This window comes from Cynoglossus semilaevis, chromosome 14 (assembly GCF_000523025.1).
Source record: "Cynoglossus semilaevis isolate Cse_v1.0 chromosome 14, Cse_v1.0, whole genome shotgun sequence".
NCBI classification, from domain to species: domain Eukaryota; kingdom Metazoa; phylum Chordata; class Actinopteri; order Pleuronectiformes; family Cynoglossidae; genus Cynoglossus; species Cynoglossus semilaevis.
In genome coordinates this window covers 12,769,562-12,795,802 of record NC_024320.1, presented here as the reverse complement: position 1 = coordinate 12,795,802, position 26,241 = coordinate 12,769,562, and the positions used below count along the sequence as shown (strand labels likewise).

Genomic DNA, 26,241 nt, shown 5'->3' with positions numbered 1-26,241 from the left:
AACCAATCAAAGACTACAGTAGGAGGTACTTGATTGAAAATGAAAAAAGATGTATGTCCTGTGGTTGACACAGCTGCATCCGGCTCCGTTTGTGCATAGTTTTGCTTTTTTAATTTTATTTGAAGAGGTCAGGTAATCTCGATAAATATAGGAAGGCTGCTAAGATGTTCAATAGGTAGCACTATATATTTTATAGAAAGGTTTTACGAAAACAAGCTTACAAAGCTTACTGACTAAGAATTTTAGGTTTGAGTTGAATTTATTATGAAAGTTATTAAGACAGTTCACCATTGAAGTGTCTCGTTGTTAGTTTCAAACATTAACTGATTATACTTGATCATAGGTCTTTCCGATAGGACGTTATAAGACAACGCCTGAACTATGGTGCCTTTAAAGCGGAGAAAAGTTTCTGAGATTAACACTGAATCTAAATGCAGCAAAGCTAATGCAACAATCAAGTTTCCTGATGCGGTTTTGTTCCTTTTGGAAAGGAAAATGGGAGCCAGTCGAAGAGCCTTCCTCACACAGCTGGGTCGTAAGAAAGGGTTTCATGTGGAGGAGATTTTGAGGTAAGATCCACACTCCAGTGTTTAAGTATGCTTTAGGTCAGTGGTTCCAAAATAAGGAACATAGCTATTAGCTTTCACTTTTAATAGTCTCTTTATTTGTCCCACACTGGGATCATTTCAGTGACTTAACAGTAAAAAAAATGTTTCCCTCTCTCTCTCTCCACTGTGACACTGAACTGATGCCAATGTATGGTCCAATTTTCTAGTTTTTTTCTGAAGGGATCACATACAGTTATAGTCATGTGAACATGTGTGTTTCAGTGTCCTTATGTCCCTACAGTGAAACGGTCACGCATATCATTGCTGAGAACAACTCTGGTGATGAGGTCAGGACATGGCTGAACTCACAGGACAGAGTTGGACACCAGGCATCACTTCACCTTTTGGACATCAGCTGGTTCACAGAGAGCATGCATTCAGGTCATCCTGTTCAGATCCTGGACCGACATAGACTACAGGTGTGTCAAGTTACTGAACACTTCACAGTACTGTGGCTTTTCTCAGAAACACACAGTCATATAATATCTAACACCAGACTGTTTGATAATTGTTTAAAGCATTACACATTTATTTGCTTGTTCCTCATCATTGTTCCTCTGAAATTATATTGTGTATAATTTAGTATCTTTACAATATTTAATTGTAATGACAACCATAAACGTAGATCCTGGTTTTCAATAATTGAGTAAGAAAACAATAGTCTTGTCAACTCTGTGTGTCCTCCAGGAGGAGGAGCAAAGTGATTCAGAGGCTGCTGTGTTCACAATGCCCAGTTATGCCTGTCAAAGGAGAACCACCATGGACAACAAAAACCCCATACTCACTGTATGTCTGTGAACACACACAGGTCATATCACCAGGATTTGAAAACAAGTTTCACTCCTGTGGCATAAATATGTATATGCATAAATATGGATGTACATACACATAGGTACAGTATATCTACATGTAGGTATGCATATATATATATATATATATATATATATATATATATATATATATATATATATATATATATATATATGAAATTCTATGCATAATTGTATACATGTCTAGATATTTTTCTATATGAATAGTTTTGTCATTTGGAATAGTCACAAATAAAAGGAAAAGTACAGAAAACACACACACTGGATTAGGTTTAATAATCATCTACTTTATTTGATTGTGTTCAGAGTTATCATTTGTAATAATGTATTATTAAATATTATGTATTATTACTAAATAATGTTTGGAATGTATTCTGTCTCCCAGGATGCTTTGTCACTCCTGGCTGAAAATGCTGAGCTCAGTAATCAAGATGGACGAGGTGTAGCGTTTCGTCGAGCTGCAGCTGTGTTGAAGGCCCTCCCTGAAGCAGTGACTAGTATGAAGCAGCTGAAGGGACTGCCCTGTCTTGGAGGACATTCACAGAGAGTCATTAAAGTGAGTGAATTGTCTTTTGTCTTTTTTATGCAAAAAAAAAAAAAAAACATGTAGTTTTCCTCCGTACTTGTAGGACATCTTGGAGAATGGAGCATCAGACGAAGTGCAATCTCTGAGGCAGTCTGAGCGATATCAAGCCCTAAAGGTTTGTCAACATTTTTTATTGTTATTGTTTGGTTTTGAGTTTTTTTTTAGAAGGGTAGTTTAGTGACTTGAGGAGTTTTCTCTGATTGTGGAGATTTATTTATTGCAGGTGTTGACGGGCATCTTTGGAGTTGGGGCAAAAACAGCAGACCGGTGGATCAGAGATGGTATACACACCCTTCAGCAGTTACGGGAATCTGGGCACACACTCACTCGAACTCAACAAGCTGGTGTGTGTTCTGATGTTTCTGCGTGTGTTCTGGTTTTCATTCAGTGTCTGTGTTGATGTGTGAATGTCTACGTTGTCTTCTTAAGGACTGGAGCACTACGAAGACCTCAACATGCCAGTGTCCAAAGCAGAGGCGGACGATATCAGCAAGATCGTGGAGGTGGTGGTGGATTCAGTCTTGCCAGGATCACAGGTTGCTCTCACAGGAGGATTCAGGAGGTTAGAGAGAAAACACCTGATCATGGTTGAGTATTCACACACACATGGGACGGCTTTAAAATGTCTATAGAGAAAAACAAACATTTTAGTTATTTACTGTACCTGCGGCTTGTAGCTGTTGCCCTCAGTCTACAGCTTCTCACAATTCAATTAACAGTAGTATCAGTCAACCTGTTGGTTGTAGACCTACTACTGACCTACAGTCTGTAGGTCTGGTCTGACTCCGGCTGGACAATCTGACCTGAAGTTGAAGCCTCAGCAAACACATGATAAGTGGAGATGGTATTTTAAGCTCCAGGTCCTTCAGTGAAACTAAAACATTTTTCCTTTAGTGTGTGTAAATGACAACACGTGTATCAACTTCATTTTGACAGCACTGAAAATATATGTAAAATGTAACACTGAGGTTAAGGAGAGAAAATAGAAGTGTCTGCTGCTGGTTCACCCAATGAGTATCATGTGTAAAAGAAAAAAATACTTGTCGAGTGAAGGTGAAAACAGTTCTGTGAGTTCACAGAACTGTGATCATTACCAAGGACCAAGTCATTTCTTATGTATTTTTTATCATCACTAACTGAACTAATATTTGTGCTCAGAGGAAAGCAGACAGGTCACGACGTGGACTTCCTCATTACTCACCCTGAGGAGGGCAAAGAGGAGGGTCTCATGACTAAAGTGGTCTCTTTGCTCGACTCAAAGGTAGAATTACTCAGGTTGCTGCTCAAGAGGGTTTGCTGTGAGAGGACAATCTAAGAGTTTCTGTCTCTGCAGGGTTTCCTGTTGTACCAGCAAATGACCAGGAACTCTTATGTGGAGTCTGAGGACGCTCCTGCTCTGGCCTCATTTCACATGGACCGATTTGAACGTTGTTTCTCCATTTTCAAACTACCAAAAGACAGGGAAGAGAGTCTGAAACAGCTGGGGTCTCTGTATCCTAAACCTGCTGGGGGCGTGTGTGATGGCAGAGCTGGTGAAGTCTTGCACCGGGAGACTAGTCAAAGCCAAGGTTCACACAGTGAGGTCCAGGAAGAAGTGAAGGAGCCAAAGTCATGGAGAGCCATCAGAGTGGACCTGGTGGTGTCTCCTTTTAGCCAGTTTGCTTTTGCTCAGCTCGGATGGACGGGGTCAAAGGTGAAAGTTCAGTCAGATCCATTGACATGTAACTCATTGTGACTCTTAATGCTTATTGGACTTTTCCTCCAGTTGTTTGAGAGGGAGCTGCGACGGTGGGCGGGGCAGGAGAAACGCATGTCCCTCAACAGCCATGCTCTGTACGACAGTAAACAGGTGCAGTAGATACATTAAACTGCTTTTGTTTATTCATGTAGTATTTTAATCAACACATTAATGTGTCTTGATAAACATTGTAATACTCAAGGACAATTCCACATGACCTGTGCCATCTAGTTGCAATTGTGAAAGTTTAAAAAAAGATGCAGTTCAGAATGTTGTAAACAAAAAGAATGAATAACAAATGAAATAACATCATCACACAATACTACAATAAATGACACGTTTATGGATTTACTACATTTAAAAAAAAAGTACTTTTTTTCCCTCAGGGAAAATATCTTCAAGCCACATCAGAGGAGGAAATCTTCACGCACCTCGGTCTGGAGTTCATTCCACCTTCTGAGAGAAACGCCTAATGAACAGTTTATCAAATTCAGGAACACACTGCATGTGTACGTCAACGTGATGCACTATTTTCAACAACCTCCTTTCATTGGCTGCTCTTGAACTGTATGTGTTGCTATGCTGATGACAGTTGATATTTATTGTGACCATTGAATCTGGACAAATATGCATTCCAGAAAAATGGCCACACCTCCCATCTGAAAAATGCACTTTTCTGAGACAACAAATGTGTTGTTATCTTGCAGAATACTTGTTATGGTACCTCAATACACAATACACTGTTCTTGAGTGTGTCACATAGTATGTACAGTATGACTTGGTTTTAAGTGATTTGCCTGTTATTATTGTGCCGGTAGATGTTTTTGCTCTTTGGCCTTATGATCATACTGTAACAGCTAAAAATAAAATATCATGGTCGTCATCTTCAAATTCTACTTTTATTTTTGTGTCTTCTATTTAATAATAAAATCATCAACAAACAGTGGGCTCTCTTTGTTCAAGTTGAGCTGTAAAAACCTGCAGAACATTTTCTTTGATCTTTCCTTCTAGTTCCACTGAACGTCAAACAGATCTAGTCTAGAGAAACAAAGCTCTCTGCCCTTGACTTCCATCATTAAAATGACACAATTCTTTCATCCTTTAATGTTTTTCATCTTATATTGGTAGTAAATTGTTTACATTAACTCGGTGTCATTTGTGTCAGGCTTTTTCATGCTGCAGAATCTTTTATTCAGCTGTGGAAGGTAGACAGCAATGGCTTCACCATCAGAGATGACAGAGATGTTTGATGGCGCTCTGCTTGGAATTCTGCAGCATGTGGGAAACATCCAGGACTTTCTCCAGATCTATTTTGGATTTCTATATCGTAAAACTGACTTTTATCAGCTGATGTCCGGTCCTGGTGACAAACTGGGCTTCCCCCCTGGAATGGCTGAGATGATTGTGCACAAGGTGACGTTTGTCGGAAAACCCACACATACACATTGCAATGTACATACTGTAAATGTATGTGTAATCTTCTTCTTTTTCTTCTTCGCCAAACCCAACAATCAGGTTTACCCTCTGTCTTGTGTGTTTGTGTTTGTATTCTCTAGATTCCAGAATATTTGATTTAATTTCCTATTATATATTACTATATATAATATATATATAGTAATATATATAACTAAACAACTTTTGGAAGATTTGCATTTATACAGAAACATTGTGACACAGCTCACCACTGCACACAACCAAATGTGACCTCTGCTTTTTACCCATCACCAAAGTGAACAGTGGGCAGCTTTAAGGACCAGGGGAGCAGTGTGTGGGGACGGTGCCATGGTCAGAGCACCTCAGTGGCAACTTGGCAGCTGGTGGATTCGGACCCAAGTCCACTTCCTTAACCACTAAGCCACCACTACCCCTTAGTATATTGGGTGATACAATGCCACCTAGATACCAGTTCAGAGTTAGGTTGTGTCAGGATAAATAAAAACTACAAAACCCTGATTAAAGGACAGGTCTATACAGTAGAATGTCTAATAAATGTTTAATTCTACTAAAAGATAATATTGTTTATTATTGTGTCACCAAAACACAAGATATGGATCTTAAGTTAGGTGAACATCACGTCCTGACCCCTTTTCCTCACCCGTTGCCTCCCTAGACATTTAAACTGTTTGAGAAGGTGGCAGAACATGACAGAGAGAGACAGCTGAGCCAGAAACAAAAGACAGCAGAGAGCAGATGTGTTCTGGCTGCAGCTCAGGAGCTGGAGGTCACCACGGAGCTGCACAAGGACCGAGAACAGCCCAGAAGTGAGGAGGCCAAGATGGAGGAGGCCTGTTCTGTAGATGCTGGGGACGTCTTAGCACCTGCAGCCTCAGCACTAACGTCCAACCCTAAACCAGGCATTGACTGCAGCAGCAGCAGCAGCAGGACTGCCAGAGTTCCTCGACCCTCTGGTCAGGGCAACCAGGCAGCAGACATCAGCACCAACTCAGAGGAGTGAGTTATGAATAAAAAAAAAATCTTGTACTTGTGAATTAACCATTTCTTCACCTGCTCTGCCATTTAAAGGTTGCCTAAAAACACATTGGAAAAATAAAATTAATACAGACATGTTGCGTTTAAGGACTCAGGAGAAGTTTCAGTCCGACGCCGACAGCTTCAACGGAGCAGTGAGAGAAAACTACAGCTGGTCTCAGGACTACACTGATGTGGAGGTCCATGTGTTTGTGCCAAAGGCAGTTGTCAAAGGCCAACAGGTGAACACTGTACAACACGTCAGAATACCTGGTTCTCTGATTACCATCAACCAGTGCAGTGAAACGGTCACTTGACATACTAATAAACAAGTTAACTAACTCAGGTGACTTGACAAATACATGTACAGTGTATAATAATTTACTAGTTGTTTTTTTTTTCCAATTACTCAGTTACACATAGTTAAAAAACATCTAAATCACAAAATCTAACTTCAAAAAGAGAGTATTTTTTAGGAACAGACCAAATTTGTTCACGTAAAATGACAAGACTTTTTTGAAACATTTTGGTTATAAAATCATTTGAATTTGTGATATCATATAATTATAATTCGGTAGTGTGTAGTAGTGACCATTGAAGAATGAATCACACTGTACCATACAGCTACATGCATACGTAACCCAGTATATATATATATAGAAAATATATGTATATATACTATACATATACACACACACACACACACACACACACATATAAGCTCAATATTTTCTAAAAACAAAGTACCAAACACTTTATGTTGTTTGTTGTAATTAAAATAGTTAATTATTTTGAAGAGAAAAACCTGTCTAACCTCAGCTGATCATCGTGCTAACATTCATGGTGATTAACAGTGTGAGGCCTCCCTCATTTACACCTACCGCCTGGTTTCCTGTTTGCTTTACCACCCTCAGGTCCAAGTTAGTTTACAGAGCAGCAGTGTGAAAGTGTGTGTGAGTGACGGAACTGAGGTGAGAACTCTGATGGAGGGAGAGCTGACACACAAGATAAACACAGAAAACTCAGTGTGGAGCCTGGAGCCTGGTCGCTGTGTAAATGTAAGTTGAACTTTGACTCACACGTCTGCCGTTTGTCAGCTGTGTCTTGTGGTCTGTGTCACGCACCGTGTTTGTACCTGGCAGCTGTCCCTTAACAAGACCTCGGATGTTTGGTGGAGTGCGGTGCTGCGTGGGGAGAAAGAGATTGACGTCAACCAGATCAACCGCGAGCGCTCCATGGAGACGGTTACCAACGAAGAGCACGCTGTTTTGGACAAGCTCATGCTTGAAAACCATCAGAAGATGCAGAGAAAAGTATCCAGTTATTAAAGGGTGTGGATTTCAGAACACACAAAAATAGAAACATTATAGATTTGAACTGCGCCATGTCAACTTTCAAACCTATTTTTTTTACAGTAGTTGCCTACCAGTCTTTTTTAGATGCAAGTGGCTCTAAATTACAGAGCGTTCAGTCATGTGTGTTTTCATTCAGATCATTTGTTCAGCCCTGTTGTATTAATACTATTAAGAACATTTAATTTCCCAAACAGAGAAGGCAAACAAGGACAATATTCAAATTCTTGAATCCTTGAACTTGACAAGAAAATTCCAAGCATCTCATGATTATGTTTTAGTCTTTCAGTGTTCACTAACAATCTCAATCTGCTGCACCAAGAAAGTAAAGTGTCTCGTTTTTATTTATTTATCAGAAATGTATAGCAGAGTTTATGAATTTCAGTCATTTCTGATTATCTCAACAGTGGCTTAAACTCTAGAACACATCAACAGATGATTTCAAAACTTCAGTGAAGTAAATGATTCAGTGAAGTAAACAATGAAGTCCACAGTCCCTCATTTCACAACTGTCAGTCAGCCTGTAAGTCATTGTCTTACTGACTGCCCTGCATCAGTGAAACACATGTTTCACTGAAACAAAATGTGTACAATAAATGGACAATATATACATATATAAATACAGTACAGTATATGGTTGTAGATATTGATGAAGATGGTATTGAATACATTTGATAGACATGTGGATTACATTAATCAACTGTGTCAAAGTTTGTGTGAATTTAGGGAAGTCCATTTTAAACATCACAGAAAATAATCTGTAAATTATTCTTTACTGAATTGGTTGAGTTTTGACTTTTGACTTTCTGTACTGACCACTCTGTCTGTGTCTCTGTGGTCTGTATGTCTGTGTAATGCTTCGCAAAACCAACAAGACAGAAAACAAGAATCTCTGCTGTTTTCAAACAACCAGACAGAACCAAACAAGGAGGTCAGCTATTCCTGTTTAGTGACACTTAAATGATTTATTAAATACCAACTGTTTATATAAACAAATCTAATCACAAATCAAAAAGTTAACACATGACTCCATTTGGATTCACCGCCATCAGATGCGTTTGTAAACCACTTTCTTCGGCAGGGTTTGAATCTCAATCTTCACAGGACATTTGTAGAAGTGTGACAGCAGCGTCTCTGAATAGCCAATTAAAAAGTAAAACTTGATGGGTGAAATAACATTGATCATCAGCGCACACACAACCAACAGGTTTCCCCTCCTTTTAATCACAATCTCATCGACCAGGCATTCTTGAAAGGTCCCGAAGATGAACTTCCTGATGAAGACGTCCTCCAGTGTTCGTTCAGCTGCTCCATCTTCCCCATGAAGGTTACCTGTCAGAAATGAAAGGTGGGCTTGTCCTCAGTCATCAATACAGCAGTATGAAAGTTACACATTTACTTTATATGAATGACTAATATAGGGCGACGACACCCGCAGTGTAAAGATTAGCAGATTAACGTTATTATTTGCATTATTTCCTGTTATAGACCTAAGTATTTCACACAGTAGCTACAAGTTTGTTCGCTTACTTCTGATAAAAAAGGTTTTTTTTTCAGGTGATACTTACCGGGATGCTGTGACAACCATCCTTTACGATGGCCAATGTGATGAGGGTGAAACGACTGCTCGTATGTCACGGCTTTTTCTCCTTTTCCCACCCGGATGCGAGCGGCAAAATTCTGAAGACAAAATGAAAATGTGAATTACGTCAACCCAGACATTAGAAAATTTAAACAATTTCTATTTGAATTCAATTCATGGCCAAAACACAGACAATACAGACTTTATCAGACGACCACAGTAAAAAAACTGAAAAAAACTGATGGGAACTGAACTGAAGGAATTCATTCAGATGTGAAAGAAATTAAAATATTCACCTATATTCATTCTTGACATTCTTTGCCGATCATGTTTAGAATCTATTGTGAATTATGTAGTACAAACGATGACTAATGTTTACCTTGCAGCAAACTGCAGTGGTGTGGAGGCCTTTACTTCCAGGGAAAAAGCCCTGTGATCCCAATCTGACCCAGGATCCCTGAACATAAACCAGAAAAAAAAAACAATGTTTAATTTGATCTTAAACTGTAATTCTTGAAATGGTCCAAATATTATGCAGATAAATAAACGACAATAGAATCAAATGTTGTATCAAATCAAATGTAACCAGGCATACACTAACTGTAAGGTTGGAGAAGAATGTTCATGACAGGACCAAAGTGAATATTACTGACTGGCCTGCAAAAAGACACTTATGTCAGTAGTTAGGTGACGTTAATGCAAAAATAATGAAAATAATTAGCGGTGTACGGTTTCAAAAGCCTCGAAAGAAGCACATATTCTTTAAAACGAGGAGCATGAGTTCCGCATGAGTTCGCTTACAAAATCAGCATTCGTTCTACCACAATGAAATAGTGAACATTGCTTAAATTGTTGCTGAATAAAGGTCAACTTAAAATATAACTATGACAGTTTTCATACCAGTAGCCTAACGCCAGTCGCACCATTCAAGGACGCCGCCATGTTTCCCGAATGTTCTTCTTCTTTTTCTTTGTATCGACCAAGACTGGACAGCTCGAAGGTTCTGGGCTGCCATCTACTGGTTAAAGTGGTATGTTTATTGCGTGTGTTGATTAGTTTTGTAACTCCTGCAAATATAAATAAATATTTATGATGGAAATTATCAGACTAAAAATATTATTTAGTGGTAAATGTAAATCAACATGTATACTTGAAAAAATCTACGAAGCGTACTGTAAATTGGAACTATTTTTTTTAGCTATTTCTAGCGGACGACTGATGTGTCGGACAAACCGGATAAGGACAAATAAAATTTCATACATATTTGCAGTTATTATCTACAGCTCAATTTAAAGTAGTAATTGCAATTACTAGTAATTTCATAAAGTTTCTCATAGCTCATGTCTATTTTTGTGTATGTGATTATTTATTTATTTATTAATATACTTTCATGCAACTGCTGTGCAATTATTTTTTAAATACAGGACCGGAAGTAATGCAACTGCTCCGCGTAGTGGAAACACTGCAATCAGAGTCATAATAAACCCGTCTTGTTTTCCATCGAAAGCCAAAGCGTCTACTTTTGTACTGAAGTTTATTTTGTAAGTGTTTTTTGTCGAGTAAAACGTGTCAGGCAGCGATGGCTTCGCCGCTGGAGATGACTGAGATGTACGACAACGCGCTGCTAGGAATCTTGCAGCATGTTGGAAACATTCAGGACTTCCTTCAGATCTACTTCGGGTTTTTGTACAGAAAAACAGACTTCTATCGCCTGCTGTCGAGTCCCAATGACAAGATGGGTTTCCCCCCTGGTGTGGCGGAGAAGATGGTACACAAGGTGAAGTTTGATATTAACATCCGCCGCCAAAATATGTTAGTGTGTAATTCAACTTCCCCACTTATCCTCCCAGAGCCCATTCTTCACTTGACATACGTTAATGACGAATAACATATTAACTTAGTTTCATTACTGAAGTCGGTATACAGCATTAGCAGAGTAGCTTAAGCCATTTCCTTAATATTTAAGGTTTGAAATATGTACGTTCATATGCAGTTATGAACTAACCAGTTAGTTATTAAAACATAAGTGAAGCCGAAGTGCTTAAATGTACTTATCACCCTTTCCCTCTTTCTCAGACATTTAAGCTGTTTGAGAAGTTGGCCGAGCAGGATAGAGAGAGACAGTTAAGCGAAATGCAGAAGAGAGCAGAGAGCAGATGTGTTCCTGCTGCAGTTCAGGAACTGGAGGTCAACACTGAGCCGCAGGAGGGGAAGGAGGAACCCAGCCCAGAGACGGCACCGAAGGAGAGTGCATCAGATGATGGTGGGAATGTTCCAGCCCCTGCAGCTTCAGATGTGATCGTCAACCCTCAGCCTGACAGTAGCAACAGCAGCAGTGATGGAGTTTCTGGGACGCCTGAACAAGGAGACCAGGCAGCTGCAGCAACCTCGTCAGAGGGGTGAGTATCATTTACACCTATTATTAATATTATTATTACTACTATTGTTATTGTTATTATTATAAAATAATATTAGGAGTGACTTAGCTTACAATAATTATCACCCACTACCCTCACTTAATGCTTACTTTTTTAACCTTGGTCAGTACAAATGTATATTTTATTTTTGGCTCTTGGCACAATTTGGCTGCTGTTTAAATGATCTGTCAACAGACCATTTTGCACCTGCGTTCTCAAGTAAAAGAGAAAAGACTCGGGTTAACCACATTGCATTAAAGCTAAGTTAATATTCACTCTGGGTAGAATGAACGCACATTATTTGCACGTTCTTCTTATTCTTCTTAGTTATTGCCCCGCAGTGCGGTTTTTATTTAGGATCACACCACATGAGTTTTATGTCAAAGTTTGGGTAACAGCAGTGAATATATGAACTCTATCCTGGATCTGTGTTGTGTTGAAGGACTCAGGAGAGATTTCAGTGCGACCCCGACAGCTACAATGGAGCAGTGAGGGAAACCTACAGCTGGTCTCAGGACTACACTGATGTGGAGATCCGTGTGGTTGTACCCAAGACAGTTGTTAAAGGGCGACAGGTAATCGTGTGTTCATCCAATAAAACAACACGGAACATCACTTTCGCATTGATCACTGATGCTTATTGTTGCTGCTGTGGTCTCCTCAGGTCAGCGTCAGCCTGCAGACCAGCAGCTTAAGAGTGTGTGTTAGGGATGGAGCCAAAGAGGAAACACTGATGGAGGGCGAGTTCCAACACAAGATCAACACAGAAAACTCTCTGTGGAGCCTCGAACCTGGCAGCTGTGTGGTTGTGAGTCACATTTTCTCTAGCCAGGGAGATTATTAGGAAAACCTTTTTTTGTTGAACTGTTCAACTGATGAAGGATTTAAAAACGAAATGCTGCTTTTTTCCTCTTCCATTTAACAAATCTTTTCCCGGGCCAACACAACAGTGAAGGGGTCACAAATCAACCATGGCACCGACATTTTTAGCAAGTTAAAAAAAATCTCCTTACGGTTGTTAATTTTCTTCATCACTGCCAGCATGACTATAATGGGCTTTTAATTTTTTATACTTATTAGTGTGAAAAAATTACAGTTCCTACAGCTAAATATTTTACAACTTTTGACAGGGTCTGATGTTAATCACTGGAATGTCTCATGGATGGGTTATTTCCGCTTGGGGTATTAGTAAGAAGAGGTTTCATGTTCTCAACATGAAACTGAATATTTCTTTGGCATTGAGTCAAAAGTGGCTGTTGAAAGGTTCAGTAGCTCTTGAGCCCCTGTCTTGTTGTTTTGTTAGTTGTTTAGGTTCCCAAATGCTACACACCTCTATGCACTAAAGCTGTATAAAAAGTTGTATTCTCCTGATGAGCTAAATCCGCCATGTCTCTATAATTATCGCCTCCTGTACTTCAAACTGTGTCCTGTTTCAGCTGTCCCTCAACAAGTCCTCAGATGTTTGGTGGAGTGCGGTGCTGAAGGGAGAGAAAGAGATTGACATCAACCAGATTAACCGTGAGCGCTCCATGGCGACAGTTGATGAAGAGGAGCACGCTGTTCTGGACAGACTTAACTTTGACTATCATCAGAAGCTGCAGGGCAAACCTCAGAGCCATGAAATGGTGAGTACAGTACAGTATATGTAACGAAATATAATGATCTTATAGTTCAATCAGTTCAAACCCATGACTCAGTGTGAAACATGACCCTGTTTAGTTGAATAACCATGCTGATATACTCACAGGAATCTAAGAAAGGCATGCATAAAACCTCTCAGTCACTCTCTTTTTTAGTTTTTTAGAGTATTTAAAGTGTCACAGATTGTTATCATAATAGTTGTACTGACATCCAAATGTTAATTTTCTCTTAATCAAAAAAATAAAAAAACTAATTTCCAGATGTTTCCACATCCTTAAAAATACAACAAACACTAATGCAGGAACAAAGATGGAGCTGCTGCTGCTGTTGTCTGTCCGTCAAACTGTATTGATTGTTTAGACACAGTGAGCCAGCAGAGGGCGTGCGCACTTTTATTTTCTGTTAGTGACTGACACAACACTTAAAAAGATTAAAACTGAGAGTGTCACATTATTAAGATGCTGAATAATGTACTGGAGGTGAAAGGCAGCCAACCATGATGTAATATTCCCGAACAGCAGTGTTGGTTAGTTACAGTCTAGTTAACTCACTAGTTAACTGGACTACTGACTGGCACTGCATGTATGTGCATTATTGTTGACTCTATCTGTGTCTCCTCTGCAGAAAGTGCATGAAATGCTGAAGAAGGGCTGGGACGCTGAAGGCTCACCTTTTAAAGGGCAGCAGTTTGACCCGTCCATGTTTGACATCCCGCCCAGCGCTGTACAGTTCTGAGACGTAGATGAAGCTCAGGTAATCCAAGGAACTGGACAATGAGTTTATTTATGGAGCCGGTTGTAATAAAGACGATGTTTACCTGCTGTGTTGGAGGTGTGTCCATAACTCGCTGGTGAATACACACAGTGTCCACTATCATGTGGCCGCAATACACGTTTGTCTGCCTCACTGAGCGACTCTGTCTTGTGTTATTTCCACTGTCAAACCCATCACGTGAGACAGTATCAGTGTGCATCAAGTCAAGCGTGATTACTTGAGTTCATCAGTTTCACTTAAAGAAACAAATCTGTACTTCTAAGATGAGCTTGAACAATATGCAAACACTGAAATGAGTGTTTCAACCTTGGTTGTGGGGCTGCCAGGAATTCAAATGTAGTTACCTGAAATGTGTAGTTATTGATAAAACAAATATTGATAAAAAATACTTTTCATCTAATTATTCCTTTTGGAATTATAAAACACCACATACAATCTTAAGAAAACTGTGTTCTATCACTTAATGAATATAATTTGTTCAAATAAAATGCAGCATATAAAAATATCTGAGCTGGTGCATCTTGATTGATGGCTGCGATCATGTGATCTATTCTTTTGTATCTTGCCTTCTTTAACATTCAGTGACCCACCCCCACCCCACCCTGCCCTGCCCTGCCCGACACACCACTGTCTTTCCCATGCTGGCATTCGAACCAGCAACTCCCCAATTACAAACACTATCCATTACGGAATAGGGCCGGTGCCACCCAGAATCTGCCTACAGTCTTTGTTGGTCCATCGATCAATTTCCACTTCAGCCTTTGTTTGTGGGCCAAGCACAATTATACACCAAAGTAATTCATTTTGATGTTTCACCTGACAAAACACTTTTTACTTCAGTGGGAATTGCAATCTGTGCATGAAAAGACAAAACTTAAAAACAGCTTCTACAAACATTTAATTCATTCATTCATCTTCTACCAGCTCAGCCTTTTCATGGTCAGAGAAAGAGCTGGAGCCAATCACAGCGGTCCATTGGCACCATGGCTGAAGGAATCTGGGGGGGGGGGGGGGGGCCTCTGCACAGTTCACTAGTCAATCGCAGAAACAAAGACAAACAACTATTCACACTATCATTCACACCTAAGGTTTTTAGTTTACAGTGAACAATTAACCTGTTCCTGCCTGGACTGTGGTACAGCTGCACCACCAACCACCAGGCCACCGTTGTGGAACAAAAGTTAAATGCAAACATTACTAGTATTTATTATGCTGTATTAAGATTGCATGTAAAGTATATATGAAACACTTAAATGATCATTCTGTGAAGGAGTTTAAATCCCACAAGAAGCATGTGATGAAAATAACTTCCATTTAACCAGAGATTTCTGGCAGAGCCAGAGTCAGAGGATGCACTCGGCTGACATCCCTCCACCACCCCCGCAGTGAGCAGCAACGCATTCTTGCTTGTAAAGTCCAAGGCTTTGTCTGTTGTTCATGCGGGTGGAGGAACCTCTTAAAATAATATTTGTCTGACCTTTACAGTTCTACTGTCTCTCTGTATCATCCCATGTGTTGGAAACGTCTCCAGTCTGAGTATGAATAAAGGAGTTTGTTAAACAGTGGAGCATCCAGGGGATTCAAGTCACTGCACAGAAAATAATTTAAATAATCTGGATCAGATCTGTAAAAGGAAATCTGATTTTCATGTTTTTATGGTTTTTAGTCTAGACTTCTAGACTAGGGATCTTTTTTTTTTTTCTGGTGTTAGGAACATCATCGGGCAAAATATCCTCTGTGGGAAATGCCTTTCGGGGCCCAGAAGTAAATAATAGTGTGGTGGCCGTCTGACAGGTAAATGAGACTGTGCCCAAACCATTATGTTTATTGTTTGTGCTATTTAGTAAAAGACACATAAAGACAGGCCTCTGCTGCAGAGTGCAGGCTTCTCTGATGAAATCCTAAAAATAGACGGCACCCAGGCAGCCCCAAGTAAGTTACAAGTGAAGTAATTACATTATCGGCTGCGGGCGTCTCCTCGTTTTATGATTTATAATCATGTGTAATCAAATGCAGTGTTCCCCGCGCACTCTTTGATCAGCACATTCTCAGACTCTGATTTCACTTGTTCTTTCTTTTTCTCTGCTCATCTGTTGCATCACATCATGTGGGGGGGGGCGGTGGGGGGTCGGACGGTATCATTTAGCCTTAGATTCCAGACATGCAGGCAAAGGACATTTTAATTATTGTTATCTTCTTTGTTGTTTGAATCATGGAAGTATCACAGATTAATTCTCCAGGTCAGTACAAGTACATGGACATATATTTGCAACATTTCTGTCCACTAGTGGTCAATGAGGAGCTAAAACAGAGATACACTTTATTAACTCCAGACAATAACAGATAAAATATAAAAAGTAAAACAGCAGAGAAAAATAACAGATCAAATATAAAAAGTAAAACAGCAGAGAAACTCAGAGGGAACTCCTGTAACAAAGGGGCGGTTGATGTCACATAGAAACACACAGTAAATGCTGGTGAGTTTGTTTCATAATAGCAAGCCATAAATATTTTCTACGACGCCCCCTGTCTGTAGATAGGACTATTGCTCCCCTTCCTTCCCCGACACAATTTTACAGCTTTTTTCCCTCAAAAATAATGTTGTATTAGGGACATAAAATAACACTGATTTTAAAATGTGTTTGCCATGCTGGACCCTGCCTGCAGTAGCTGTGTGCAACACTTTAGGGGCCCTGCCCCCCACTTTGGGAAACACAGACGTGGGTGACAGTCCAGGAGGGAATACAAAATTAAATTGGAACAAAGAACAGAGAAGGAGCCGAAGGACAAACATAACTGGATCTGACAAACACATGTAAAATCACGTGCGGTTTCTTCAAGTCCAATGCCTGCAGCAGTTTTTTAATGCAGTAATTCCCTTCAAGACCAACAGTTTTGTCTCAGTAAAGCACACTCTGGGTCTCCTGCCACACAGTGCTGCAAAATCGATGCATAAAAATAGGTTCTGGCAGAGATGTTGAGGAGTCCACTCCAATTCTGAAGTGTTTTCCTCTTGGTGCTGCTGCCATTGCCCCCAAACTCTAGACTTTTCCATAGGTGTCAAGTCAGGCCGATTCGACCAATATGGGTCTTCATGACTTTGCGTTAAATCCACATATGTGAGCTTTGCAGTTAGATGTGTCGTTCATTTTTAAAGGAACGATGATGCCTGAGATCCAAGGTTGTAATAGTCTTCGTGGTGTTTACTCCAAGGACTTCCTGATACTTGACTGAATCCATCTTGTTGTCCACATGCTGCAGTTTGCAGGTGCCAGGGGAAGCTAAGCATAACCAGTGAGTCACAAAGCAACTACCATGAATCACAGTATGGTGTCTTAGACACCATCAGAAATAACAGGAAATGTGTGGTGCTGTAAAAATACATTTTGAGCATTCTTCATGCTCATTCTCATTGGTTTGGTAGCACAGGTTTGATACATGTTGTAGACCTACCTTATTGTGCTACTACTGGGCTGGATAACAGGGGGGGGTTTTATGCTATGTGAATCTCATGCTGATGGACGTTGATGCAAATTACTCAGGGAAAACTCAATTTGCACAGATGAAAAGATGAAAAGATGTACACAGGAAGTTTTAAAAGAATGGGAGAGTTTTATTTATTTTATTTTTTTAAGGGCAGTTCACATGTGCCCATGTACTCCATATGGCTCTTAGCCTCTTGACTGGTTAGCCCCTGCTGTAAGTCAACATTGCGTGCTACCTGAGATTACACACCTGAGCCATTGTGTCATTTCACTTTTGTGGTTGTCTGATATTTATTAATGACACTGGTCTGATGATGATGGTCCATGGAATCAGTGCAAAGAGACCAAGGAGCCACAGACCGATGGCCATGGCCTCGTAGGAAGAGCCCAGTCTGATAACCACCAGCGTCCAGTTCCCTCCCACAGTCCAGTTACAAGGCTGCGACCTCGGTTAGGCCTCTGTTGTTTAAGATATTTTAATCTCAATAGGTCTTCGTTGTTTAAAACATGCAGGATTCGGTTAATCGATCACTCTACTTTAACCACAGGCATGAATGGTTTTGTTTGTTGCTGAGTGTGGAATGGTGAATTGACCAGGGTGAACCCCACCCTCACTGGATGACTGCTGGGATTGGCTCCAGGAACAGGTAGTAGAAGCTGAATGAAAGTCAACATTCATTCCCGAGGCTTGAAAATGACCCTCAGTTTGGCAATAATTTGACATAATTTCGGGGTAACGGTTGCGCAGCAGCGTGTGTGTCGTTGGTAAATGTATTTGTGAAGCCAAACGCGTGTATGTGAGACTGCGAGTTGGCTGCAACTATAAACTACTCAGCCCCGAAGGACGTGAGGTGGGCGGAGACTCAGAGCCGGGGTCCACCTCCAGTCCGCAGCGACGCACCGCGCATTTCAGACTCGGCACCGTGCACTTCAGTCCGAGCGGAAGGAGAAGGCATCATGGCAACCACCACTTGTACACGCTTTACCGATGAATACCAGCTGTACGAGGAGCTTGGCAAGTAAGGCGCTCTACTTTAATATCCTTACACATATACCCCTGCCCTGCATGCGTGATACCCGAGCAGCAGCTCCGGGGTTGATGGAGCTCAGCACATGCAGCATCTGCGGTGACGGATGCGCGGTGCGTCGCTTCAAAACAAAACGCACGTTGCCTCGGAGCTGCCGTCCTCGAACCAGTGTCACTGCAGAAGTTATCCTTGCACTTCTGTTGCGGCACAACGACCCCGTGAGACATGCCAACATATTGAGGATAGTTATATTTGGGGGCGCACTTCTGAGCTCATCCACCTTCCACCCCCACCCTCTGTTCCCATCACCTCCTCATTACAAACATCCACCGCCCGGGGCTAATGAGGGACAAACGGGGCTGTTAGATGTCGGTGAGAAAACTTATGTGCTGGAATAATGCTGCCCTCATCATCATCATCTTCATCATCGTCATCTGGAACACAGCCTAGCAGGAGAATCAGGATGATGATGAGGATGATGATGATGATGCTGTGATTTGTACAGAGTTGTAGGTTTTTAAAAGGAAAAAGGAGTGAGAATTGCACCTGGATGTGGATTGTATTGGACTGTATCATGGGACTAAAGGCTGTATAGGTGCCACAGTGGGTATAGAGGCAGAGTGGACTCTGGTGGTGTCTTTGTCAAGTTGAGCGTGGGCAGAGAAGATCTCTCTGCAGCGTTTCTCTCACAGGAGCATTTATTTCACAGTCTCTTTCCAGGGGGGAGGAGGAGGAGGAGGAGGAGGGGATGTTCTCAGTTGTTTGCCACCACTGATGGTTCTTGGCTCCATTAATAAGACCAGGTTCTTCTGTGGTGGTACTGATCTGTGGACCTTTTGTGTGTGTGTAATAAATGAAGCAGAATAGACACGGTTAGAGCAGCAGCTGCCTGTACTGATAACCAGGCTTCATTATTGTTTGTTCATTTTACTGTGTGTTTGTGTCAAGTAAATGGCTGGTTGTTGTTTTTTTTAACCAATCACAGATGCTCAACGCCCAGAATGGCAGAGACATACAGTACACTTTTATAGCTGTGACCCATTTATTTTTCTAAAGCATCGAACTTTGTCCTAAATGTTTTTTCAACAAAACATATCAGTGCAGCTTTTTGAAACATGGTGTAGTCCAGGTCTCTACGTTTAGGTTCTAAAAACTTGAGTGTTTCCATCAGTGAATCCCTTCTTGGTGGAATTCTGATGGCTGTCTTTCACACCACGTCACAAACTGCGTCTTTGAGTCGGAACTGAAATGGAGTTCATTTCCGAGTTTTTTTGAAAATTGTCCGTTCTGTCTCTCTCTCACACTCACTCTCTGTCTCTGTAATAGTTACAGAAACAGTCTTGAAGAAAAGAGATCCTGATTCTTCAGGAAGGAAGGTAGTAAAGTCAAAATGAGCAGAAACTACATCTGTGGTTTGAAGACACAGGGCTGAGGCAGTGGGACATGGAGGCTGATGGTGTAACAGATTATACTCTGTGGTGATGCCTATATTTAGCAGCAGAAATAAGGAGATTGGTCAACCTTGTAACGAATATTATGTTACCAAAAAAGAACAAACTCCCTAGGATCAGGAATGATCCAAATGATGCAGCAGTTGAAAACCTTGGAACATCACGTCTCAACAGAGAAAAATAAAATATTAGTCCAGCTCCTATTTCTCCCTGTACCTTCTTCTGTGTCTGTTGAAATGCTCTAAGAAATATTAAAAAATATATGAATTAGTTATTAAACTATCTATGTACTGGCCAACCTAAAAAGAATTAGAATGGGTATTTTAGTATAATTCTTTTGATTCTTAAAAACAACCTTTTGGTTTTAAATTCTTGGATCAAACCTTTATAATTCAGTTTAGTTAAGGGCCTTCCGTACAGCCTCCATGTTCATAAAGCACAAGAGTTGTTTTTATTCTAATGTTAATGTGATTAGTGTCGATACTGATTTGTTCCAACATTTGAGCTAATTTCATGCCTCGTACGTACAGAAAGTGAAATCCTTTTCTCCCGTCGACATGAGAAACTTCCAAACCTTCAAAGAGTTCTTAAATTAATTTGTATGATTTTTCTAAAAAAAGAAAGTGTTTCCTCATCTCCCCGGCTGTAAGTAATGGTTTTAATTAAGGAAATTACAGACCACATAAATTCCACGGTCAGCTTTTGAGCTGGACTTTTGGCTTGAGGAAACAGAAGGAACAGCGTTCTCCCTGGTTGCTGGGGCCACGGTACAGTCTATTCCTGACGTGACAGCGAGGAGATGAACCCACGGTTTGTCACATTCTGCAGATTCACTATCAGATAGAATTCACTTCTACATGTTGGACTTTAACTTGGTGAATAAGGTACTTTCCAATTGAATAATTTAGCCAAAATACGCAACACCACCGAACCCCACTTTTTTAATTTAGCCAAAATACGCAACACCACCTTATAACTCATTTGTTATTCCGATTTTAAACATTTTTTACTCTTTCTTCTCTGAGAAAAGAACAATATTTATTTGTTGCATGCTGCATAATTATGCCATAAATATTATATTTTTACCCCAGTTTATTCCAATGAGAAACGAGGAGCACTTGGAGGATTAGTTTCAGTCTCGGCTCAGCTCATCAGCAGGTTTTGGATGAAGATCCAGCCCACCTCCCGACTCCCACCTGCCTCACACATCACCTGTCATGTCTTCGCTCTCCTGCCTCCTTTGACAAACGGCGGGGATGTCAGGGAGTGTCATGCTTACTCAGCCTCATCTGCTCATGATGTATGCATGTCGGAGAGCTTTGGAGGGAAGCAGCGGCTCTGTGCAGGGATGTATGAGTGTCTGATTGCGTAACAATGCTGAGGTGAGATATAATTAGCCCAGAGAAGAGACAGAGGTAGCTATTTCTGTTTGACTCTCCTGGGTTTGACGGGGAAATGTGGCCTTAAAAACTCGCCTCCACACAGTAACAGTGCTTATCCATTAAAGCCGTCATTTCTTGCCTCTTGATTCCACTCACTTCAGTCATAAAGAAAAGAAACTTTGAGAGCCTTGTTGTTGTGATTATGGATTGGTTCAGATGAAAAAGTCCTTTTCTTACCTGGTTTTTGATCATAAAAAAGACGAACAAAAATCAACTTTTATTCTAGAAAACACATTAGCTGCTTTAGCAGTCTACTTTAGTTGGATTTAATTGGATATTCCTAAATTTCCCAAAGGGAACTCCTAAGGGATTAATAAAATCCCAGTTGTGAGACTGTCTCTCTATCTGTCTATCAACAGTAATCAAAGAAATGTTTGTGCTGTAATTCTGTTCAATTTTGAATTCGATGGATTTCTTAGGATTTAACTACTTCTTGACAACACATTGTGACAACCGTGACAAAATGGAACACATTCTGGCCAACCACTGGACCAGAGGTTAGTGCTCTTGCCTCACAGCAAGAACATCACCTGTCTGATTTCAGGTGTTGACTGATGGTCGTTCCGTAGAGAGGTTGCATTTTCTTCCTCTGTGTGCAATTAGAAAAATTCAACACTTCAAATTGACTGTAGGTGTGAATGTTGGTGTGTGGTTGTTTGAATCTATATGTGGCTCTGTGATGAACTCCGCCTCACACAGTTCACTCCAGTCACAGCTTTAATTCATGTTGACAGTGATGAACTAAACCCATGTCATCAGTAGTCTCTGACCTGCAGGTGTGAAAGCAGCTGTGTATGTGGCAGGTGTTCAGGCCTTCAGTTAATGTCATATTCACTGCGGTGGGTCGAAAATGACGTATAAAGATTAAAATATAAATACATATATATAAAATAAAATTAGAGTTTTAGTCTTTAGCTGAAAGGTACAACTGACTTGTCCCTAACTCCTGTGTTTGTTTCCAGGGGGGCCTTTTCAGTGGTGCGCCGCTGTGTCAAACTCTGCACAGGCCAGGAATACGCCGCCAAAATCATCAACACCAAAAAACTATCGGCCAGAGGTGAGAGCAAAATCTTTGGTGTTTGGCCTCCGCTTCAGAGGCTTGTGTTTGTCTGAGGCATTATGTTTTTGTCACTGTTAATGTTGGTTTCCCAGACTGAAAGCTAATTAGCATATTTTAGCACTTGTATGATTCCAGTGTGAAACAGTCACGTCTGTTCTTTGCACAGAGACAGATGATAGCTTCAGTCTGATGGACTGTCCAGGTCTATATGAGCTACGTTTAGGAGGATTTTTAAATTGTCTATAAAAAATTATGACGTCAGGAAGAATAAAAAAGTCTTTGGGCTACTTACTTTTCTCCTTAAATTTAGAAGTAAAGTAAAGCATGTCTAATTACTTTCTCTTTAATCAAACCCAACCACTAATTTCATTGTTCTCCTCCACTAACAGTCACAGCAGCCTCAAAATACTGAAAAAGACAGGCATAAATGTAGTGCAACATGTTTGTGATTTGTGTTAATATTAACAGTAGTAATGATACGTGGAGAAACAGTGGTGATGATGTGGAGGTTAGCTCTGTGCTAATTAATAGCCTTAGTGGTCACAAAATATGGGCCTGATGTCACATTTCTAGATGCTGTCACAATCACAAAAGAAATAAACATATTTGTAAAATGTAATTTTTTTTTACATTCCCTTTTTGCCTTTGTAAAGAAATGTAAAAAAAAAATCAAGCCTTGTCCTATTTTCTTTCATTCATTTCCCATTCTCTTTTTATATATTTTTCTAGTGTTTCTGCTTTATCTTTCATATGTTCTCCCTCCCACTCACACCCTGGTTTTATCCTTTTTGCAGACCATCAGAAGTTGGAGAGGGAAGCCCGTATCTGCAGATTGCTGAAGCACTCCAATATTGGTGAGACTGTATGCACGAGCACACAGACAGCAGTCTGCTAACATCATTTGTGACCATGCCTTGTTTATTAAAAAGATTTAGTATTTTTTCCAGTCTCTGTAAACAAACTTGTCTAGCCTTATTTCAACTGCTCTGTACAACTGTTTGGCTAACAACAAAGATGATGCATTCATATATAGACATATATAAAAAAGATACAAGCTAATCGAGGCTAGCATAGCTAAGTTCCTTGAAGCTACGCTTAGCTATTCGGTACTGTGTTCAGTCTCTAAGGCTAAGGGTCCACAAACCCAAATGAGATGCCGGCCACTGCTGCTGTTGTCCAACACAGAAAAACTGAGACATTTAAGAAAATAATTCAATGTATTGAAAATAGATCAAATAAATAATAAAAAAGGGCCAGAAATGGAGTTTGAAACCCCATGCTGTAAACCTGTATGGAATCAAGTTGTGACCAGCTCTGAAAGACACTCCCACAATTCTACAAAGGAGTTCTGTGATGGAAACACCACCTGCAGAAGTTAGGGTTAAAGAGCTCTGTTAGTGTCTTTTATTTTTAAGTTTTATATATATATATATATATATATATATATATATATATAAATGTATATATGCTTAAGTGCATAATTGACTTTTGACCACTGCTTCATGAGGAGCAGAAATCACTAGAGAACTGAGTAAAACTGAGGAAAGAATAGAAAAAACATGAATATTGGTAAAAGCATGTTTGGACAGACCTGGCTTTTGATTGGCCACAGGGGTCAGATTTCCAAATAATGTTGTTGGACCACATACACATGGGACAACTTCTCAGTCGTACTTTTTAAAGAGGACACAAACATATGAATTATTAAATATAATTTTTTACTCATAGTTTGTTTATGCTTCGATATCTGTTCTTCCTTCTTTCTCTTTACCTCTTTGTAGTTCGCCTCCATGACAGTATTTCTGAGGAAGGATTTCACTATTTAATCTTTGACCTGTGAGTCCCTCTCTGACTTTCACTTTCACCATTCCTTCCTTCCTTCCTTTCCTTCTTTCCTTCCTTTCGTCTGTCCTTCTTTCTTGCTTTGTTCCCACCTTGCTTCCATTCTTCCTCCCTTTTTCCTTTTTTCTCTCCCTTCCTTCTATCATTCTTTTCTTGCTTTCTCTCTTTCCTCTCTGCCTTCACATTTAACCCTATTTTGTCATTCCTTCCTTCCTTCCATCCTTCTTCTATTCTTTCCTTTCTTCCCCCTTCTTTGCTTCCCCTTTTCTCTCCCTTCCTATTTGCCTCCTCTTATTGGCTGTACTCTGCTGTTCTACCTCATCCTCCTCTTCTTCCTCCCCCTTATTCTTCATCCTCCTCCTCCTCCTCCCTCTGCTCCCCCCACGTTTCATTTTCCGCTCTCTTCTTTCAACCTGTCGTCTCTACTCTGTCTTAAATATATTGTTTCTCCCAGTCTAGATTTGCATTTTCTGTTTTCCCTCCGTTTCTAGTCGTCTTCGTTTTCCTCCTTTTTAACCCCCCCCCCCCACACACACACTTCCAAGGCAGTCCCCCCCATTACATAACAGTATAACCACACCCCTCCACCCTACATTCTCCCTTGCGGATCTCACTTTAGCACACAAACACACACACATACACACACACACACATATTCATCCACACTCCCACGCATGGAGCCAGTCTCCATGGCAACCCACTTGGAGTGAATCCTGCAGCCGGGGTTTCCCCCTAATGAGGACATCCCCCTCCTGTCTCTCTGTGTGTGTGTGTGTGCGTTTGTGTCAATGTGTGTGTGCAGCCGGAAAGACAAAAAGAGGCGTACACCGTCCTGCATGTTAACTACCAACATCTCTCCATTTCTCAGGGTAACAGGAGGAGAGCTGTTTGAGGATATTGTGGCTAGAGAATACTACAGTGAAGCCGATGCCAGGTAAACAGTCGCTGCTTCCTCCCCCCGTCGTCTTTGTTTTCTTCCCCTCCATGTGTCAGCTGCCCGGCCTCTGCAGTCCTCCAGCACAGTTGGACGCTTCTTATTAACACACGCACAGTCAAAGTCTAACACTGCGGCCAGTTGTTCTGATGGATTATGTCTCGCTTTCTGTGAAATGAATAACAAATTAAGATTGAAGGGTTTTTTTCTACCACGAGTCAGAGTCAGAGTTTCACTGACATATGGAAACGCACACATTCATGCACGCCCACATCGTACCCCCCCGGTCCACCACCCACCCCCCACCACGGGAGGTTGACTTTAAGCCGTTCGAATGTGGAGGAGGTTTGTGGGGGAGAGAGAGCGAGAGAAAAAAAAATACAGGGATGAAAATAGTGAGAAAGAGAAGGAGGGATGGGAGCTGCTGTTTAATCAAATGAGTAAATAAATAAAGAAAACGATGTTAATTCTAATTAGTTTTGGTTTTATTTCTCTCTGCTGCTGCAAGCAGTGAAGTAAAAACAAATCTGAGTCTGAATGCAGCCTCAGGTGAAGTTACATAAAATTGACAGCTGGTATCAAGGTCGTTTGGGTCCATTTAACTACTACGACATTAGTTTGTTTTTTTTTATGTACAAACATATGTATACATAATACATATATTTATACAAACATACAGTATGGTTACAAGTACATACATAAATATATCGTATTAGTTGTGTCAAACAAATTAAAATACAGTATGTAATCTGATTACAAGAGAACTGTTCACACACATATATAACTATGTATAAAAACACATGTATATACTGTATGAAAAAATGCAAAAACACGCATGCACATGCACTTATATATGTATAATATATATATATTTTATATAAATATATAATTTAATATATAATTTATATATTAAAGTATATTGTATCTATACACATGTGACATGGGGCTAAAATCTTATTAATCTAATCTACAAATTAAATAATGTGATTTTCAACACCCCTA

At 40.3% G+C, this 26,241-nt stretch overlaps 5 protein-coding genes and 1 long non-coding RNA gene across 11 annotated transcripts in view; 5 read left to right on the top strand and 1 right to left on the bottom strand.

The window, feature by feature from the left end:
* The first annotated feature begins 42 nt into the window (after positions 1-42).
* Positions 43-4,705, top strand: polm (polymerase (DNA directed), mu). The gene is made up of 11 exons (XM_008325157.3): positions 43-569; positions 850-1,027; positions 1,296-1,394; positions 1,824-1,994; positions 2,068-2,139; positions 2,248-2,368; positions 2,454-2,586; positions 3,183-3,285; positions 3,358-3,717; positions 3,790-3,873; positions 4,149-4,705. The coding sequence occupies exons 1-11, from the start codon at positions 382-384 to the stop codon at positions 4,233-4,235; spliced, it is 1,596 nt and encodes a 531-aa protein (XP_008323379.1). The 5' UTR covers positions 43-381; the 3' UTR covers positions 4,236-4,705.
* Positions 4,706-4,839: 134 nt separating this feature from the next.
* Positions 4,840-7,562, top strand: LOC103389650 (nudC domain-containing protein 3-like). Its single transcript, XM_008325158.3, has 5 exons — positions 4,840-5,175; positions 5,873-6,213; positions 6,341-6,473; positions 7,146-7,289; positions 7,374-7,562. Exons 1-5 carry the CDS (start codon positions 4,978-4,980, stop codon positions 7,557-7,559), a joined length of 1,002 nt encoding a protein of 333 aa, XP_008323380.1. The 5' UTR covers positions 4,840-4,977; the 3' UTR covers positions 7,560-7,562.
* Positions 7,563-8,383: 821 nt separating this feature from the next.
* LOC112488012 (uncharacterized) lies at positions 8,384-9,281 on the top strand. Its single transcript, XR_003051670.1, has 3 exons — positions 8,384-8,514; positions 8,827-8,931; positions 9,141-9,281. It is a non-coding gene; the product is annotated as an uncharacterized LOC112488012 (long non-coding RNA).
* mrps24 (mitochondrial ribosomal protein S24) lies at positions 8,519-10,197 on the bottom strand. Its single transcript, XM_008325159.3, has 4 exons — positions 10,066-10,197; positions 9,545-9,622; positions 9,152-9,263; positions 8,519-8,915 (listed from the first exon to the last, which is right to left on the bottom strand). The coding sequence occupies exons 1-4, from the start codon at positions 10,105-10,107 to the stop codon at positions 8,632-8,634; spliced, it is 516 nt and encodes a 171-aa protein (XP_008323381.1). The 5' UTR covers positions 10,108-10,197; the 3' UTR covers positions 8,519-8,631.
* A 380-nt stretch (positions 10,198-10,577) lies between these two features.
* On the top strand, positions 10,578-14,500 carry LOC103389652 (nudC domain-containing protein 3). The gene is made up of 6 exons (XM_008325160.3): positions 10,578-10,942; positions 11,242-11,564; positions 12,025-12,157; positions 12,247-12,390; positions 13,019-13,207; positions 13,848-14,500. The coding sequence occupies exons 1-6, from the start codon at positions 10,745-10,747 to the stop codon at positions 13,956-13,958; spliced, it is 1,098 nt and encodes a 365-aa protein (XP_008323382.1). The 5' UTR covers positions 10,578-10,744; the 3' UTR covers positions 13,959-14,500.
* A 2,862-nt stretch (positions 14,501-17,362) lies between these two features.
* camk2b2 (calcium/calmodulin-dependent protein kinase (CaM kinase) II beta 2) overlaps positions 17,363-26,241 on the top strand; it is a 27,445-nt gene continuing 18,566 nt past the window's right edge. For 2 of the 6 annotated variants that reach the window (XM_017038736.2, XM_008325162.3), the window contains exons 1-5: positions 17,366-18,501; positions 22,366-22,460; positions 23,258-23,317; positions 24,245-24,299; positions 25,174-25,239. In XM_017038736.2, the coding sequence (XP_016894225.1) occupies positions 18,440-18,501; positions 22,366-22,460; positions 23,258-23,317; positions 24,245-24,299; positions 25,174-25,239 (338 nt within the window). In that variant the 5' untranslated portion in view covers positions 17,366-18,439. Of the gene's footprint in view, positions 18,502-22,089; positions 22,243-22,365; positions 22,461-23,257; positions 23,318-24,244; positions 24,300-25,173; positions 25,240-26,241 lie in introns of those variants that run through there. The other 4 variants (XM_008325161.3, XM_017038735.2, XM_025062475.1 and 1 more) reach the window with 4 other exon arrangements.

What these genes read in the sequence shown, in the direction of transcription:
- LOC103389652 (XM_008325160.3), top strand. Translation starts at nt 10,745, where the DNA reads ATGGCTTCGCCGCTGGAGATGACTGAGATGTACGACAACGCGCTGCTA. An exon ending in AACCTGGCAGCTGTGTGGTT is followed by an intron (nt 12,391 to 13,018) that starts GTGAGTCACATT and finishes GTCCTGTTTCAG; the next exon opens with CTGTCCCTCAACAAGTCCTC. An exon ending in AACCTCAGAGCCATGAAATG is followed by an intron (nt 13,208 to 13,847) that starts GTGAGTACAGTA and finishes TCTCCTCTGCAG; the next exon opens with AAAGTGCATGAAATGCTGAA.
- mrps24 (XM_008325159.3), bottom strand. Translation starts at nt 10,107, where the DNA reads ATGGCGGCGTCCTTGAATGGTGCGACTGGCGTTAGGCTACTG. An exon ending in CGACTGGCGTTAGGCTACTG is followed by an intron (nt 9,623 to 10,065) that starts GTATGAAAACTG and finishes GTTTATGTTCAG; the next exon opens with GGATCCTGGGTCAGATTGGG. An exon ending in ATGGTTGTCACAGCATCCCG is followed by an intron (nt 8,916 to 9,151) that starts GTAAGTATCACC and finishes CATTTCTGACAG; the next exon opens with GTAACCTTCATGGGGAAGAT.
- LOC103389650 (XM_008325158.3), top strand. Translation starts at nt 4,978, where the DNA reads ATGGCTTCACCATCAGAGATGACAGAGATGTTTGATGGCGCTCTGCTT. An exon ending in CTGAGATGATTGTGCACAAG is followed by an intron (nt 5,176 to 5,872) that starts GTGACGTTTGTC and finishes TTGCCTCCCTAG; the next exon opens with ACATTTAAACTGTTTGAGAA. An exon ending in CAGTTGTCAAAGGCCAACAG is followed by an intron (nt 6,474 to 7,145) that starts GTGAACACTGTA and finishes TACCACCCTCAG; the next exon opens with GTCCAAGTTAGTTTACAGAG.
- polm (XM_008325157.3), top strand. Translation starts at nt 382, where the DNA reads ATGGTGCCTTTAAAGCGGAGAAAAGTTTCTGAGATTAACACTGAATCT. An exon ending in AGCGATATCAAGCCCTAAAG is followed by an intron (nt 2,140 to 2,247) that starts GTTTGTCAACAT and finishes TATTTATTGCAG; the next exon opens with GTGTTGACGGGCATCTTTGG. An exon ending in CACTCGAACTCAACAAGCTG is followed by an intron (nt 2,369 to 2,453) that starts GTGTGTGTTCTG and finishes TGTCTTCTTAAG; the next exon opens with GACTGGAGCACTACGAAGAC.